This window comes from Peromyscus maniculatus, chromosome 11 (assembly GCF_049852395.1).
Source record: "Peromyscus maniculatus bairdii isolate BWxNUB_F1_BW_parent chromosome 11, HU_Pman_BW_mat_3.1, whole genome shotgun sequence".
Taxonomy (NCBI): domain Eukaryota; kingdom Metazoa; phylum Chordata; class Mammalia; order Rodentia; family Cricetidae; genus Peromyscus; species Peromyscus maniculatus.
Window position 1 is genome coordinate 67320629 of NC_134862.1, and position 14858 is coordinate 67335486.

The 14858-nt window shown below is 45.8% G+C and overlaps 1 protein-coding gene across 1 annotated transcript in view; it reads right to left on the reverse strand.

Annotated features, from left to right (window-relative positions):
- Positions 1-661: 661 nt before the first annotated feature.
- Positions 662-14858, reverse strand: part of Brinp2 (BMP/retinoic acid inducible neural specific 2) — a 101091-nt gene continuing 86894 nt past the window's right edge. The window contains exons 5-8 of the mRNA XM_076547784.1: positions 9714-9819; positions 6084-6320; positions 4069-4291; positions 662-2759 (exon numbers count right to left, since the gene is read on the reverse strand). Coding sequence (XP_076403899.1) covers positions 1643-2759; positions 4069-4291; positions 6084-6320; positions 9714-9819 — 1683 coding nt within the window. The 3' untranslated portion in view covers positions 662-1642. The remainder of the gene's footprint in view (positions 2760-4068; positions 4292-6083; positions 6321-9713; positions 9820-14858) is intronic.

Consider the following 14858-nt stretch of genomic DNA (forward strand, 5'->3'; position numbering starts at 1 on the left):
GAACACTAAGCATGTGGACAGAGAAGTGGTTGTCTATATTATATGCTGTTAAGTGATCCCTCACTGAGGTGAGGGGCACTAAGCTGAAAAGCATGTCTTGTCTGTCTAGTATGTGTAGGTTGGGGAAGTGGCAGACAGACTAGAGGAGACCAATGTCACATTTGTATCTTCCTTAAAGGGTGATCCCAGACCATAATATGTAGAACATGGGAGAGTCTCCTGCTGCCCATAGGAGCACTGACAACAGAGCCCCTCTCAGCAGGTTTTGGGAGTAATACTGCAGCTTCTGGTGAGTAAGACCTTCCAGTCCTCTGACACGATAACATGATGATGGGATATTCTGGTGCAGGGCCTGTGCTGACTCTAAGAGCTCTGCTCCATTTCCATTTAATGTTTCTTTCTTCCTCATCCTTCTCTCTCTCTCTCTCTCTCTCTCTCTCTCTCTCTCTCTCTCTCTCTCTCTCTCACACACACACACACACACACACACACACACACACACACACTTTATACCTGAGTTAACACAGGCACAAATTAACGCATACATACACTAATGAACTAGCCTACCGAATCAATGTACATGATCTGCGGACACTTTTCTCAGACACAGGATGATGATGATGATGATGATGATGATGATGATGATGATGATAAACATTCAGACAACCCAAGGAACTATATTTCTCATTTCTCTCTCATTTTTCCACTAAAAAGGGTCTTTAAAATGCATTAAATCAAGTAAAATTTTACTCAGAGATTCATATGACTGGAGCAGATTGACAAGAAAAAACAATCACAAAATAAATATTTTTTGTTTTGTTGTTTTTTAGAAAAGAACATTTCCATATACATTGTCTCTAACTTGACAAAACTGCTTCCTTGGACAGACAAGTGCTGTGGGAAGAGGGCTCCGGATGAGCTGGGAGGGGCTCTTGGAACAAGTCAAAACTCGGAAACTGGGGAGGCCAAGGAGGTGAGGGGTCTGGCGGGAGGGGGAAGTGAGGAGTGAGCAAAGGAGGCTGTGGCCTGCCCTTCCTGTTGGCTCCTCCACTATAGCACTGCGCACACTTTCTCAGGAAGTGGCACCAGAAGCCGTCAGCCCCTGGCCTCCAGGAGGCAGGGAGGCAGTGTACAAAAAGTTAAGAACTGATGCAGGGAGTCACACGACAACGACATTTTAAGAAATCTGGTTAAAAAGAATACAAAAGTGACTCCACAGAGGGGAGGTCTCCCGCCCCTCCCACGTGTGTCCCCTCATGCTATCCCGGATGACAAGAATCACTTCGAAGCATTTTCACTCCTTTCTTTCCTGATGTAGCTGGTTCGTTATCTCTTCCTTGCCTCTTCTTCAGATGCATTCATTTTTGAGAGCACCAACTTTACAGATCTGAGGCTGCTGAGCTGTGGCCTCCCTGTGAGTGGGGGCGGGGGCAGGGGGGTGGGGTTGTATGCACTTTGTGCACATGTGCAGTGGCTGATTCATTGTCTCTCGCCTGCTTCAGTCCAAGCCTTGAGCTCCCATCTCCCAGGTGCTGAAAGTCTCAGAGAAGCATCCTGTTGGCACTGAGGTGAGGGCTCCGATTATCTTTGCACCCTGAATGTGTGGATCAACTCTCTGACCAGCGCTGGGGTAGTTCCCCCATTAGCTACAGAGTTTGCCTGTCTCGTACTCCACAGGATTTGGCAGCTTGGAATTGAAAGCTCTCAGGGAGGATTGGATCCTGCCCACCTCGTTGTTGGCCAGCTTGAGCCTGTGCCGGAGCAAGCAGGAGAAAAGGTCAAGCCGGACTTTGCCAGGTGGAGAGAGTTGGTTCACCCGGTCTCTGAGTTCAATGAGTTGTAAGAGTGCAGAGTCCTGGGAACCTTGAGTATATGGGTAGTCCAACTGTAGAATTAAGTCTCGGATAGCATCCGGATCAAAGGGCAGGCTGTAGCCAAAGACCTGCAAGGTGTTGATTTTCATGTAGCCCAAATTCTTGGAGGGATCAGTCATCTCCAGGGGCTCATAGTAGATTGTCTCGTTGGAGCTGTCATCCAGGGATTTGATTCGGCTCCTTAGGTAAACATGGACTGTCTCAAAAAAAGTCTTCCATCTGTTCCCCAAAGTGATAGTCCAGTTTTGGCACTGGGCAGCTGCATCCACGTTAGTCCTTTCCCAGTCAGGAAAGTTGCCCTCATTTACAGGCATGAACCAGCTCTCAGAGTGGCTGCCCCCGAAGGGGTTAACGTAGATGGCCATGACAGGCTCCAGGGTGCTGTTCTTAGTGAGGCAGATCTGCAAGGACAAGGCCAACATCACGTGCACCAGTCCAGGCTTGTACTTGTTGCTCTTCAGAGTGAGCAGCATCCGCTTCCTCCAGGAAGGGTCAAACCAGCTGCCCAGACGCATGTCATTGCTGATAAAGATCGAGTGCACCTCAATGCGGCTGTCTCGCTTCTGCAGCAGGTACTTCAGCTCCAAGTCCTGCAGGTCTGTCTCTAACCCTAGAAAGTTCTCCAGGGACTCAGCTACCTCTGGCCGGCACAGTCCCTGGGCCAGCACATAGCCAGGGTTACAGCTCCCACAGCGCGTACTATTGTCTGAAGCACAGTGGGCACATGCAGACCCTTCACCCAAGGCACATGGGATGGGGCCCTGGCAGGAAGATTGGTCATAGGGACAGGTGCAGCTGTGGCTCTGTTCTAGGAAGGTCCCCGAAAGGGTGCTTTCTCCACAGTAGAGAAGGGATTGGATTCGGTTCCACCAGAAAGACAGGGATCTTGAAGAGATCAAACAAAGGAGTGAGAGTCAAAGGTAACTGTGGGCCACTGTCCTCCCTAAGAGTCCCAGGGAACTGACTAGTAGATGGGGGCTGCGGGAGGCAATAAAAAGATCAAAGCCACAAGCTGGCTCAGTAGTGAAAACCCTGGTGCTCCACTTTGGACCAACTGAGTTAAACCTGGAACTCTATCTAGTGGACCAACCAGAGAGATTTGACATCAGGCTTGTCCTGGAAACAGCCAGGCTAAATTTCTTTCAAGCTTTATGGAGCCCTTATTGATAGCCAGCTTCCCTGGAAGGGCAGTGGGAACAGGGGTCCTGGGCTGTCCACTAATATATTCTCAGGGAGCGAGCTTGTTTCTCGTTCATGATGGCACTTAATTAGTTGCTAAATAAAATGCACCATCTTACTAGCCCTGCTGGTCTGTCTTCTCCACTCCTGCTTCCTGCCTTCCCTGAGGCCCAGTTAGTGACGTGGCTGGGCTGCTGGGAGGGCAGCTACACTTCTCAGGGTATTTGTCTCACCTACACAGTCCAGGCTTTCCTGTCTTTTCCTGCACAAGCTGTCCAGGACTTCCTTTTCTTAGGAGGTTTTTCTCTCTAGCCTCAGCCTCTTGGGAACTATCCTTTTTTATGTTTTTGTTCTTTTTTTTTTTAATATATGTTCTTTTGATTGGTGTTCTGCCCCCATTAGTTTCAGTGGGTAATACAGTCAGGATTTTAAATTTTTTATGTCTTTACATGTTTGCTAAATCTCTCCTCGCCAATGGTGTCCTCTATAGCTAAATGGCAGGGCATGGAATATAGGCATAATACAATTTTAATGGATGCATGTATGAATGAGTGAATAAATAAGTGGATTCCTATCACAGTACACTCCCACCCATTAAGAGAGTCTAGGCCTCAGCTTTCTTCCCTCCCGTGAGTCAGACAAGTGATGAGAGTCACTTGTTTGAAACAATCTAGGGTGTTTATTTCCCATCATTGGCAATTTGTATATGTGCTTGAACTCAACCTTTTTCCTCACTAGAAGACTTAGAAAACTGGAAAAGAGCAAGTGAGAAATCTGGTGTTACTAGAATAGTATTTGAATCTACTCTAATTTGCATAAAAGCAACACAGGGCTCCTTTACTGCTTCATACACAATTGATGATCGAAAAGGACAAGTAAAGAGGCCAAGGTCACAGAAGCAGAGTGACTGAATGTGTCACCACTTTCTATTCTTCCATGTCAGCCATAGTGTTCTTGGCCTCAGCAGCTATGGCCAGGAAGTGCTAGGCTCCGGATCTGAACCCTGAATGCTCACCTTTCCTTGGGGAGGCGGAAACGAGGCTGCCGGTGGCAGCGCTTGCAGAGATTGAAGAGGCGGCGGACTATCCGGTGCATCTTCTTTAACAGGACTTTCAAGCTGCCCCCCAGTTGCTGGTAGCGGTGCTGGATGTTCGTGTCCATGATCCAGTACTGGGAGATGGCTGTGGAGTTCAGGAATCGGTCACTGGGTAGCCTCTTCAGCAGGGCCTGGAATTCTTCTGTGGGCAAAAATACAGGATCTGAGCAGAAGCTATGTAGATTCCTGGGAATACAGATCGCTGGTTCCTTAGTCCCTGGGGCCCCTCACAGTCACTGCATAAGAAAGAGACCTCACATCCCATCCGTTGTACTTGCTTTTTAAATTACATATGGCTTTATTGGAAATTAACATATCATAAAATGTAGCTGCAGGATTCTTTTTTTATAATTCATTCATTTTTAGATTTTTACTCGTGGTGTGTGTGTGTGTGTGTGTGTGTGTGTGTGTGCGCGTGCGCGCGCGCGCGCGTGCGTGCTATGTGTGTAGGTGCCCACAGAGACCAGAAGAAGGTGCAGATCTCCTAGAGCTATAATCAGAGGTGGTTGTGAATGACCCAGCATGGTTGCAAGGAGCCAAATTTAGGTCCCCTGGAAGAGCAAAACATGCTCTTAACCACTGAGCCATCTTCCCAGTCCCCGCTTCTGAGGTTTTGTTGTTGTTCTTATTCCACTAAATCTTCGATTTTTCAAAACTGATCTGTCACCCCTCAAATGCCTAGAAGTCCTGCTTTTACTGATAGCCTTGGGATGTGTCTCTTTCTTTTTCTTCTCCAGGTAACTTACTCATGGAACAATCTTTCTTTTCTCTCATAACATATCCTGATTACTGTTTCCCGCATCTACTCCTCCTAGTTCATCTCCTCCCCGCCCCCCTCCTGTCCTGATCCACTCCCTTTCTGTCTCTCTGTGACCAAATTTCTTCCACAATACCAGCACTCTCCAGTGAAAGAGGTAAACAGGCTCAGTGATGGGCAAATGGGGGCACAGAGAAGGCACTGTACCCAGCTCAGAAATCTTAGAAACGTGTAGTCCCTGAGCCTCACCTCTCCCTCCACAGCCTTCTCTCTGATTCTCTTGCTCTCCTGGGCTCCTGGTCACACAGGCATTCTACCATGTAGCTAATATAGAAGCAACACCATGAGTGCTTCCACGCTCCAAGTAAGAGTTCTTTTGAATGTCTTGGGTATGGTATGCTTTCTGAACTCATGCCCAAGTCCTTCTTCTCTGCTTTGCCTTGGGACCTGCCACCCCCTAATCTCCTGGCAAAGGTCTGTGACATTCTCATTTATTCACCTGTAGTATCTCATAGTGGTAAAAACTAAAGTTGTATTATAAAACATATCGTACTACTGCTAGCCCAAAGCATGGGGTTAGGGGCTGGAGCTTGATTTTTTTTAATAGCTCCTTGCGCCAACCTGTTGCTATGACACTCTTTTAAAGATGAGGATATCATAGCATTGAGGAACTGCATGGTTTAAGCCAAGGAGGGAAAGTTGGTTAGTATAGGGCAAGAGGCAAAACTAACCCCTCAGACTCTTGGACTTACGATGGCATTGATAATTAGCTATGTCAGCAACAAACAACAGTTGGTTTGGTTTCCACTGGGTACCAACTAGACCATTCTATATACACTTCATATATTCAGCAAATATTCATCATGTGCAAGCATTATGCTAGACAGCATGAAATCAGTAGCCAGCAGGACAGACAATGATATTTATGTTCTCAATGATATTTATCTCAGCTTATTAAGTCCTTAACACATACATCTAAGTTAGGCACTGTGATTATTTGCATGAAGAAAAACACACTACTTAAGACTCTTGGTGACCATACAATTATTCTTTCCTTCGAAGTTCAAAAAAAGTAAGTTGGGATCCAAGTCAGATTTCTCATGTTCAGGCCCCTCACAGCCTCTACTTTTCAGTGTGTGTGGGAGGGGGAGGGACCTAGGCTAGTGGTCTTGCTTACCTGACTCTTCAAACTGCCTGTTGTGAGTGGTCCAGGAGTCTTGGATCTGCAGCAAGCTGTCCTCCATGGCCTGGATGTCAGCATCAGGACAGTTGCACTCTGGGAAAGTGGGGCTGCACTTGCACCAGCAGTCATTCTCCCTGCAGACAAGCTCCCCCTCAGAGCTGCATGTGATGTAGCTAAGGGCTGCAGCCACAAAACGCTCCCGCAGGTGTTCAGGGAGCAGCACCTGCAGGCCTGGGGAAAGGATGCATGGAAGAATTACCGAGCAGAACCAGCGGGTCTCAGCTTCTCACACCCAAGGCTACAGGAATCCAAACGGGGTTTTGCTGACTGGGCCTGAGAATGGTCACCCCAGGGTCTCATCCTGCTGAGCTGGTTGGGAGAGAGGGCTTTCCTAGCCCTCCTGACAGATGGGGGAGGATCTGAATATGCAGATGAGGAGCATCAAAGCCCAAGGCTTAGCCAAACTCCTCACATCAGCCAAATTGAGAGAGCGTGTATATCATAAGAACGGGCTTACTGGCTACACATCAGCATTTCTAGGAGAGAAACAGGAAGGTGTTTCAGATAAAATAAGAGTTTAAGGCCCTCCCAGGGGAGGCAGCAAGGCTTGATGAGCTTGCTCTGCCTCCACTAGCCATCCTTCTTATAGTTTCACTGAAGTTGGCAGTAGGCATGCTCGGACATTTACTAAATGCTATCCTTCCTGGGCCTCCCATTCCAGCCTGGATAGCTGAAAATGTTCTGGTTATGAGCTAGGGATAGGCACTACAGGTTTATAGTGACCAGGTACTAAATCAAGTATTTTCTAGATATAGTTGGTAGTGACTCTCAGGGTCATCTCCATCCCAGAGGTGGTGATTCTGTTTTATTTTGTTTGCTAAAACAAGCTGGGTTCACATTCCTCATGTTGTTGATGATGGATTCTGATCCTCCTGCCTCTGCTCCACCAAGTGCTGGGATTATCAGTGTGTGTCACCACGCCTAATTCATATTGAGATTTTTTTTTTAATGGGAAAATAAAAGCCAAAGGCCACAGTGACCCACTCAAGTCACAGCCCTGGTGGCACTCACCACCCTTATTTCACCAGGTGGTACTACATACTTGGGAATGGTTGCCTGCCTCAGTATAGTTTAAGACTTGTTTTTTTGGTTGTTGTTGTTGATTTTGTTTTTGTTGCTTTTTGAGACAGGGTTTTTCTGTGTAGTCCTGGCTGTCTTAGAACTTGCTCTGTAGTCCAGGCTGGCAGAAATCCACCTGCCATTGCCTCCTGAGTGCTGGGATTAGAGACGTGTGCCACCACTGCCCAGCTAACTTAATTCTTAAGAAAATGTGAATGTAGGATGATACACTGGGCCTCAAGATGCATCAGACCATCAGGCCTGGAGAGGCACTGGCTTTAAGCCACAGGTAAGATGGCTGAAGATGGCTGTTGGAAACTAACAAAGGATGGAAGAGAGATGGATAGGGAGTATGGATGGATTGAGTGTGGCTCAGATCTTCAGGGGCTCTTCCAGTAGGGATTTTGTTAGACCTTCTGCCAGGAGAGTGAGGCATCGGACCCCCGAATGTGAGGATCCTCTTTCCTCAAATGTAGGCTTTTCATTTCCACATCCATGACTTTGTCCTTGGCAGAAAAATCAAAGAGCTCACAGGATGTGTCCCAGGCTCAGCCGACCTCACTCTACCCCTTAGAGTTGTCAGCAGCTTGGATAGTTTCTGTTCTCACTTGAGGTCTACCTCCTACTCTTACTGGCTCCTAAATTTCCCTTTCTTGATTCTGTGTCCACCATGGCACTTGAAAGTCCCTCCTCAAAGCACACACCGCATCCACATGCCTCCTTTCAACACTTATTCTCTTCAAGTGGTCTCTTTCCCTCTCCCATTGCCTCCCTCCTCTTCACCAGAACATTTCCCATTGCTATAAAGTAAGTGCCCTGAGCAATGTCTGCGTGAGTGATGGGCTATAAAATTAAATGGCATAAACTATTCCAAATGAACCACCAGACATTTTGAACTTCACTCACTGCTAATTTCCAGACACAAATCCAGCTTGTATAGGGACATAGGAAAAGAGAGATATTAATTGTATTGAGTATCTATTAGTAGGGTTTTTTTTTTTTTTTTTTTTTTTTACTTCTCTTACTGTATATTTGTTAATTCCTAAAGCAATGTTGGTTGCCTCTGGCTCAGATTGCTTGAAATTTGTAATCGTAGATCCTGGGTGAGGGCTATTGATTTTCTGATGCTGGGATAGTAATATCTTAAACAGAGGCCAAGTCAGTGTCTTAGAAAAAAAACGGACTTTTCTACTGAATCAGTTTGCATAGCTCTTCCTTTAAAACATTTGAGGAACAGATGGGATTAATTATGTCTACTTATCCCCCATTCTTTGTGACTACAACAGTGGCTTTTTTCTTTTTCTTTCTACGCTTCGTCCATTCTGTCTCCAGTCCAAATGTTCCTGGTCATTCCTCTTGAATGCTGCTCCTGGCTTTGAAGTTCTCATGGAAAACCAGACTGGGGAATGGAAAGCAAGAGCCCCTCTTCTGTTGTGGTTGCAGATCAGTAGATCCAAAGTTTGAGCCAGGGTGAGCCCTATTAGTGAACCCACAATTACTATGTGAAGGCCACTCGTTCCTTAGTGTGCCTTTGGTAACCAAAGCAATCACTGGCTGAGTCCTGGGTTTACAAGGCTGTGTGTCTGATCCCTACAGGATAATAATACAGGTTTTGAAGAGGAACACAATGGAAGTATTTAGGTGTCAAGTGTTATGGGTGTAGGGCAAATCCTCAGAAGTCCCCCCCCCCAAAAAAAAACCCTGATGGAAATTTGCTATACACAGGTCCTAAGATTTGTGAAGATTCTTGTCTTAAGGACTTAGCTGAGGCAGGTAAGCAATGCACCTGGAAAGCGTTAGCACCATAGAACCCTCACCTGCAAAGAGCTGCCTGCACACCCTGCCCTGAACAATGGAGCACATTCTCTTCCTCTTGACAATTATCAAAGTTGCATTCTATTCAATTGTGGTTCACTATGTTTGGGTATGAAGTGGCGGGAACAATGTGGCCTAGACTGGGCTTGAGCATATGTTCAGTAAGGTAAAACTGGGTCCCCAAGTGAACTTTTAGGGAGAATCCATTACTTACCATCCTATGCCTATGCATAATTGGCACACATCTGGTTAAAATGACATGCATTATGGGAAGGAACATTCACAGTAGAAAAAAATGGTTAAGGAACTGAATCTATATATCAAAGTATAGAACCATCCAAACCATGCCCCTAGTAACCAGCTCCTCCTTCTCTTGAACACCATAAAAGGAAGGCCCACACAATAATCTGGGTCCTTGAGCACCTTCACTTAGTAGCCTGCTGCCAGTTCTGGTCATTTCTGATCTGTACTGTTGATTTGCTTTGAATAAAGTTACTTTGCTCATTTTTGTAAAACATGAGTCCTTATTTCAGTACCATAAACAAGAGACCAAGATCCTGGACACACCGATCCCAGACCCTGACCCCCGATAACATATTCAAATGAGAAAATCAAATCTTTCCTTTCTCTTCAGGGATTCAGGTTTTCCACCAGGCCTGAACAGTATGAAACCACCACACAGCTCCTTACCCAGTAACTGAACTTTGTTCTCTGGACTCTGAACCAGGACAGAGCTGACCGAGTCCAGATTGTCATAGTTGCTGCAGCCCAGTGGCCCAGTCCTGGTCTCTGTGACCTAGAGAAAAAGAGATAAGCTATAGACGCAGAAAACAAGAGGAAGGTTTCTCTTTGCCCTTTCCTTCTAGCCATCCACTTGGAGACTCTCTGTCCTTTCTCTGAGCAAAGAACTGCATTTGTCTACACTGGGAATGCAAAGTGACTTAGTTTGCGTGTTCTGGGTCAGTGAACATCATTTCTGTGTGGTTGGTGGCAGAAGTTACATGTGACTGAGAGAGCCTTTCAGAGGGGAGTAAACAAAATGTATAACCAGGAAGCTGAATATGGAGGGAGACCTTCAAGTTGGCAGACACCAACTTGAAGGAGGCAAAGGGCCAGAGATGGTCCCTGTTAGCCTGTGAGTGAGCCAGCTGCGTCCACTTGATGGGGTACTTACAGGTTTTGGAGATCCTAACTATGAAAAGCACTAGAGAAATATGAGTAGTTAGGAGTATTATTATTAGTATTAAACATTTCAGTCTACCTCAGCGCCGAGATGTCCTTAGAGAAAATCAGCTATGGGATTACTGCATATTTTAGTTAGTATATTAAATATACATAAACTCTTACAGCCACGTAATATTCCAAACACCATATTTTAAAATATTATAAAGTTGGCCCATCAGTTTTCTCTGATGTTTAAAGTATAAGATGAAAAATGGGAGACTTGAAATTCACTGAAATAATTATGTAATAAGAATGATGGGGACCTGAGGCCCTTTCTTCTTAGGAGCTCCAAAGTCCTTGCCAACAATCAATCAACCAATCAAGGAGTATTTATTGAGCAGCCCCTGCTCAATTCCACACAATTCATCAAACATTCATAGAGTGCCTTTCTGGAGTTCTTCCGGGGTTCTTCCTGGCACTTCTGACCTTTTCTTGTAGCTCCAGGCACCTGTGCTTTGCAGCAGGCACATGAGCTGCAGTTCTACATCCTTTCCTGTGAGTATTTGATCCTCACCTGGTTCCCATGCTAGAGTCTCAACAGAGGTAAGCTCCTATTTATTTTGCTTGCCATGATGTCAATAGTGGCTAGCGCAGAGTCTGAAATATCGTAAGTAAGCGGTGAACCTGAGAATGTATGAGTAATGTGTTCTAGTCTTTTCAGGGAGATAGGCACAATGATATATGAGCTATATAATGAGTCATTCAAGGAGGCAGGTAGATTACAAATGACTGATAGACATCCGAATTGTGACCAAAGAATACATCACAGGAAGCACATCCCTAGGCAGAGGTAAAACAAAAAGAACAGAGGAAATACCACTGATAGTTGGGTTGTCTTTAAAGATAAGTAGGAAGTAGGCGGTAAAGGAGTTATGAGAAATATATTTTAAGAAGAAAATCTCAAAAGGAAAAACATTGGTATCTATAGCACATACTCCAAAGTATATAGGTACAAGCCTGACTCCTAAAGGAACCCCAAATGCAGGGGACATCACAGAGGGACTCCTGTTTACCTCGGCTTAGAAAATGAATCAAGAATAAAGTTGTCAAGTGGGAGATGAGGTGATACCACAAACCCTGGGCAAGGCGTCAGGGCTGATTCTGAGAGCTTAAAATAGCACTGAAAAGTGAGTAGGGATTCAAGGGATTCAATCACTTTCTAGACAGTATTCTGAAGAGATCAGTTCACCTAAAATGCTAGCGATTTGCCCTCCTCAGAAGGCTAGTACTGGGGGAAAATGTAATGATTGGAAGTTAGTATTGCTATCTGTTAGGTCTCCCGAGTCTCACTCAGTACCTGTGGCTCCTCCCAGCACTTCTCACCCCGCCCTCTAGCCTAAACCCCTCCCTCTATGTAATTCAGCCACTTTGGTTATGCACCCTCTTGGTCCATGCACTTCCTTGGCCTCTTGTTCTCCTGGGTTGCTCATGACCTCTTGGTCCTCAGCTTCCCCCATCCCCTTTCTTTCTTTCCCTTGCTCTCCCTCCCCATGGCCTCGTTTAGTCTGCTGGTCTGGTTCAATCTGGGCTCTTCCAGATGCCATTAGCTGTTTTTTTTTTCCTCATATCTACAATAAACCTTCTCCTCAAACACCCAGGAGCTGTCATGTTCTCAATTTTTCATTCATTATCTTTCTATAAGAGATTAAGAAAACAAGGTCTAGGTAAGTTAAATGACCAACTCCTTATCATATATATTATATCCCAGGGGGCCAGGATGAATTCAATATAGTCTTACATTGCTTTATTCAGTTAGTATCAACTCACAGATGAATGTGACAGTTCCTGCCTGTATGGCATTTGTAAACTGATAGAAGTATGTTTCTAGAATTCCAGTGTTCTTACGGATCTTCTTGGACTGGCCTCTCTTCCCATGTGGACACTATGTACTGAATACTTCCTACTGAGCGAGTGGTTGGCTAGTGATCAGACTAGACTGGGAAGACAGAGCCAGGCTTACGTCAAGGCCAAGTCTCCTCTTTTTGTAATACTCCCCATAAGAAGAGCCGTGACCGAGAACTAGCACAATTTAGTGGAACCTGTGAGAATGGGCTGGGCTGAATGGCAGATAAAAGGTGGTATGCTACAGTATTGAGAAACTAGCTTGTTCTTACCTCAAGCCAAAATACTGCTAAGTGTTATTCTGGATTTTTCATCTACCCACTCCTGAGTTGATGACCCACCAACTAGCTTCAGGCAGAGAATGAGATAACAAGTTGTGTGCAGGGAAGGGCAGGTCAGGGAAGAGCCACAATAGAGGCATTGCCGTTCTTTCTCTGACTCCCAAGTCTTTTTCCACCCAGCACTCGTCCATCAACTTCCCACCATCATTTCTCCATACTGAGGCTTGCTGTAATCTTGTCATTTTTTTCTCTCTCTGCTTGTCCAAATGTCAGTTCCACGAGAAGACAATCAGTCAGGAAGGTCACTGGGAAGAGGAGCTCCCCTTTGTTGATTGCGATGCAGGATAAGAATGAAGAGGAAATACCCTGGTATTGTACCCATGTCCTGATAGAGGGGAGAGCGGCAAGCTAGATCTTCACCAGGAAGGATTGCTCAGACTTCATTAGATACCAGAGTCATAATTATTTTTATTTCTACCTGTTCTGACACCGTCTCTCTCCTCCCTGGATAGGTAATGAGATAGGAAGGAGAAAGGTGCCTGGGAAGGGTCTCATGCAGACACTGTCAGGCACTGACCTGGGTAAACAGTACAGGCTGATATATAGCCCTGCTTCTACCCATGTAGTGAAAGCCCCTGTTTCTGAAGGGCAAGTCAACACAGTCTTGTAGCTTTCTCTGTACAGGGGCAGGCAGCTCTGGGAGATTATTAAAAGGGTCCATAGAGGTAACAGAAAGTGCAGTTCACTCAGGCACACACATTTCAAAAAGTGCCTTAGATAAGCTCTCAGAAGGGGAAAATAATTGTGTGCTAATTGGTCTGTTGACAGAGACCATCCTGCCTTCAGAAAGCCCTGATGTATCTCAGGTTCATTAGCGCATCCAATTTTCCATAATACCAGACTGTGCAAACCGTCATCCAGTGAGCCTACACATCTCCCCCTGCTCTCACTTCCAGATTGCTACTGCCCTACCTGGGGGGATACCTACAATGCTAACAGCAGAGGAAAATGGGCTTCTAATGGTGAGCGATAGGGCTGAGCATGAAGAGCACAAGGAAGATGTGTGTGCTTAAAAAGGCTTCAAAGTGAATTGCAGGCCACAGGCTGCTATAGCTTTACCAAGTCTCTTTTAAGGATGGGCTGTGAGAAACTCTCCCTTTTGCCTAGGGTCTGGCTGTCTTCTGACTGGCTCTGTTCAGTTAGCTTGCAGGCTTTTCAATTCCTCCTTACCAAGTCTTTCCATGTCCTTCTAGAAAGAGGTGAATTAGTACTATGAAAATGGCCCCATCTCTTCCTCTTGGTGCTGATTCCTTCTAGGAAATTACAGGTAGACATACAGGCATATAAGCTTTCATACTTTGCATGGTTTTCCTGTGGATTGTATTATCTGGTGTCACCCCAACACAATAGCAGAGCAGACAGGGGTGGCAATCATTATCTTTATCAACATGTGGGATCTAAGTGCAGTAACCAATTGGTAGAGATGCCAGTCTTATTATCCAGAAGGCTTCCAGAGAATTCAGGAGGTGCATATGTCCTTTGGTTGCCACAAAGAAAGAGGTCCGGAGGAGCTAGAGGGGAGGAGTGGCTGTGGCTAGGGCATAATGAGTTGAAGGACCTGGAAATGGTTCCATGTTTTAAAAACAGGGGTAGTCATGTTAGCTGAAAGTCCTGTGTCCAGGTGAGTGAAGTGGTTGGTAGCTCAGATTATGGAGGAGACAAATGGAGTTCAATGATGGCTCAAGGTCATAGACACAGCAAGCTTCGGGGCTGAAACCGATTCCCAAGTATCCTCGCTCCACTTGGTTTGCTCTCCTCTAAACTGTGTAGCCCCATTTCACCTCCCAAGCATTTTACTGAACATCCTGCCACATGCCAGATGCTGTAAAGGGACTTGGAGCTTTGTGCGTGCGGTGGAGTCCCTTCTGCTTTAAGGCCTACTGTCCCAGTGGGTGTGGGGAGGAGGGAAACAGGCATGCAAACAGACCGAACAGAGATGTGACAAATCCTATCTCAGAAGTGTGTGCTGATCAGGGCAAGCCTTACAACACAGAGTAATGTTTACTGGTTCCCAAAGGAACAGACCAGAGGGAGCAGGGCCCCCGTTCCTCTACATTAATGCAAAGAAGTTACTAAGGAAGAGTGAAAAGGAACCACAGGTTTCCTTAGAGAAACAACACAAGCAGATGTGCTAGAGGACTTTTCTTTCATGAAGGAAGAGCAGGTGAGCAGAGCCCTCACCCTCACCCCATTCATCCCCACCCAGTGGTATAGTAATGAATGAGATGGAGCCCAGCAAGGCTACTGCTAAGGCACGCTCAGCAGAAAGAAGCAGATGGCAAGCGCTACTGCACAGAGGATTGTTAGCTCTAAGGATGTGCTGCAGGGTGCATCCTGGCTATTGGACTGACTATCCTATATGGGTCTATGAGTGCTAATCATTTAGAGAGAAGAGGTGGAATCTGTTGACAGCAATACTGATCAGACC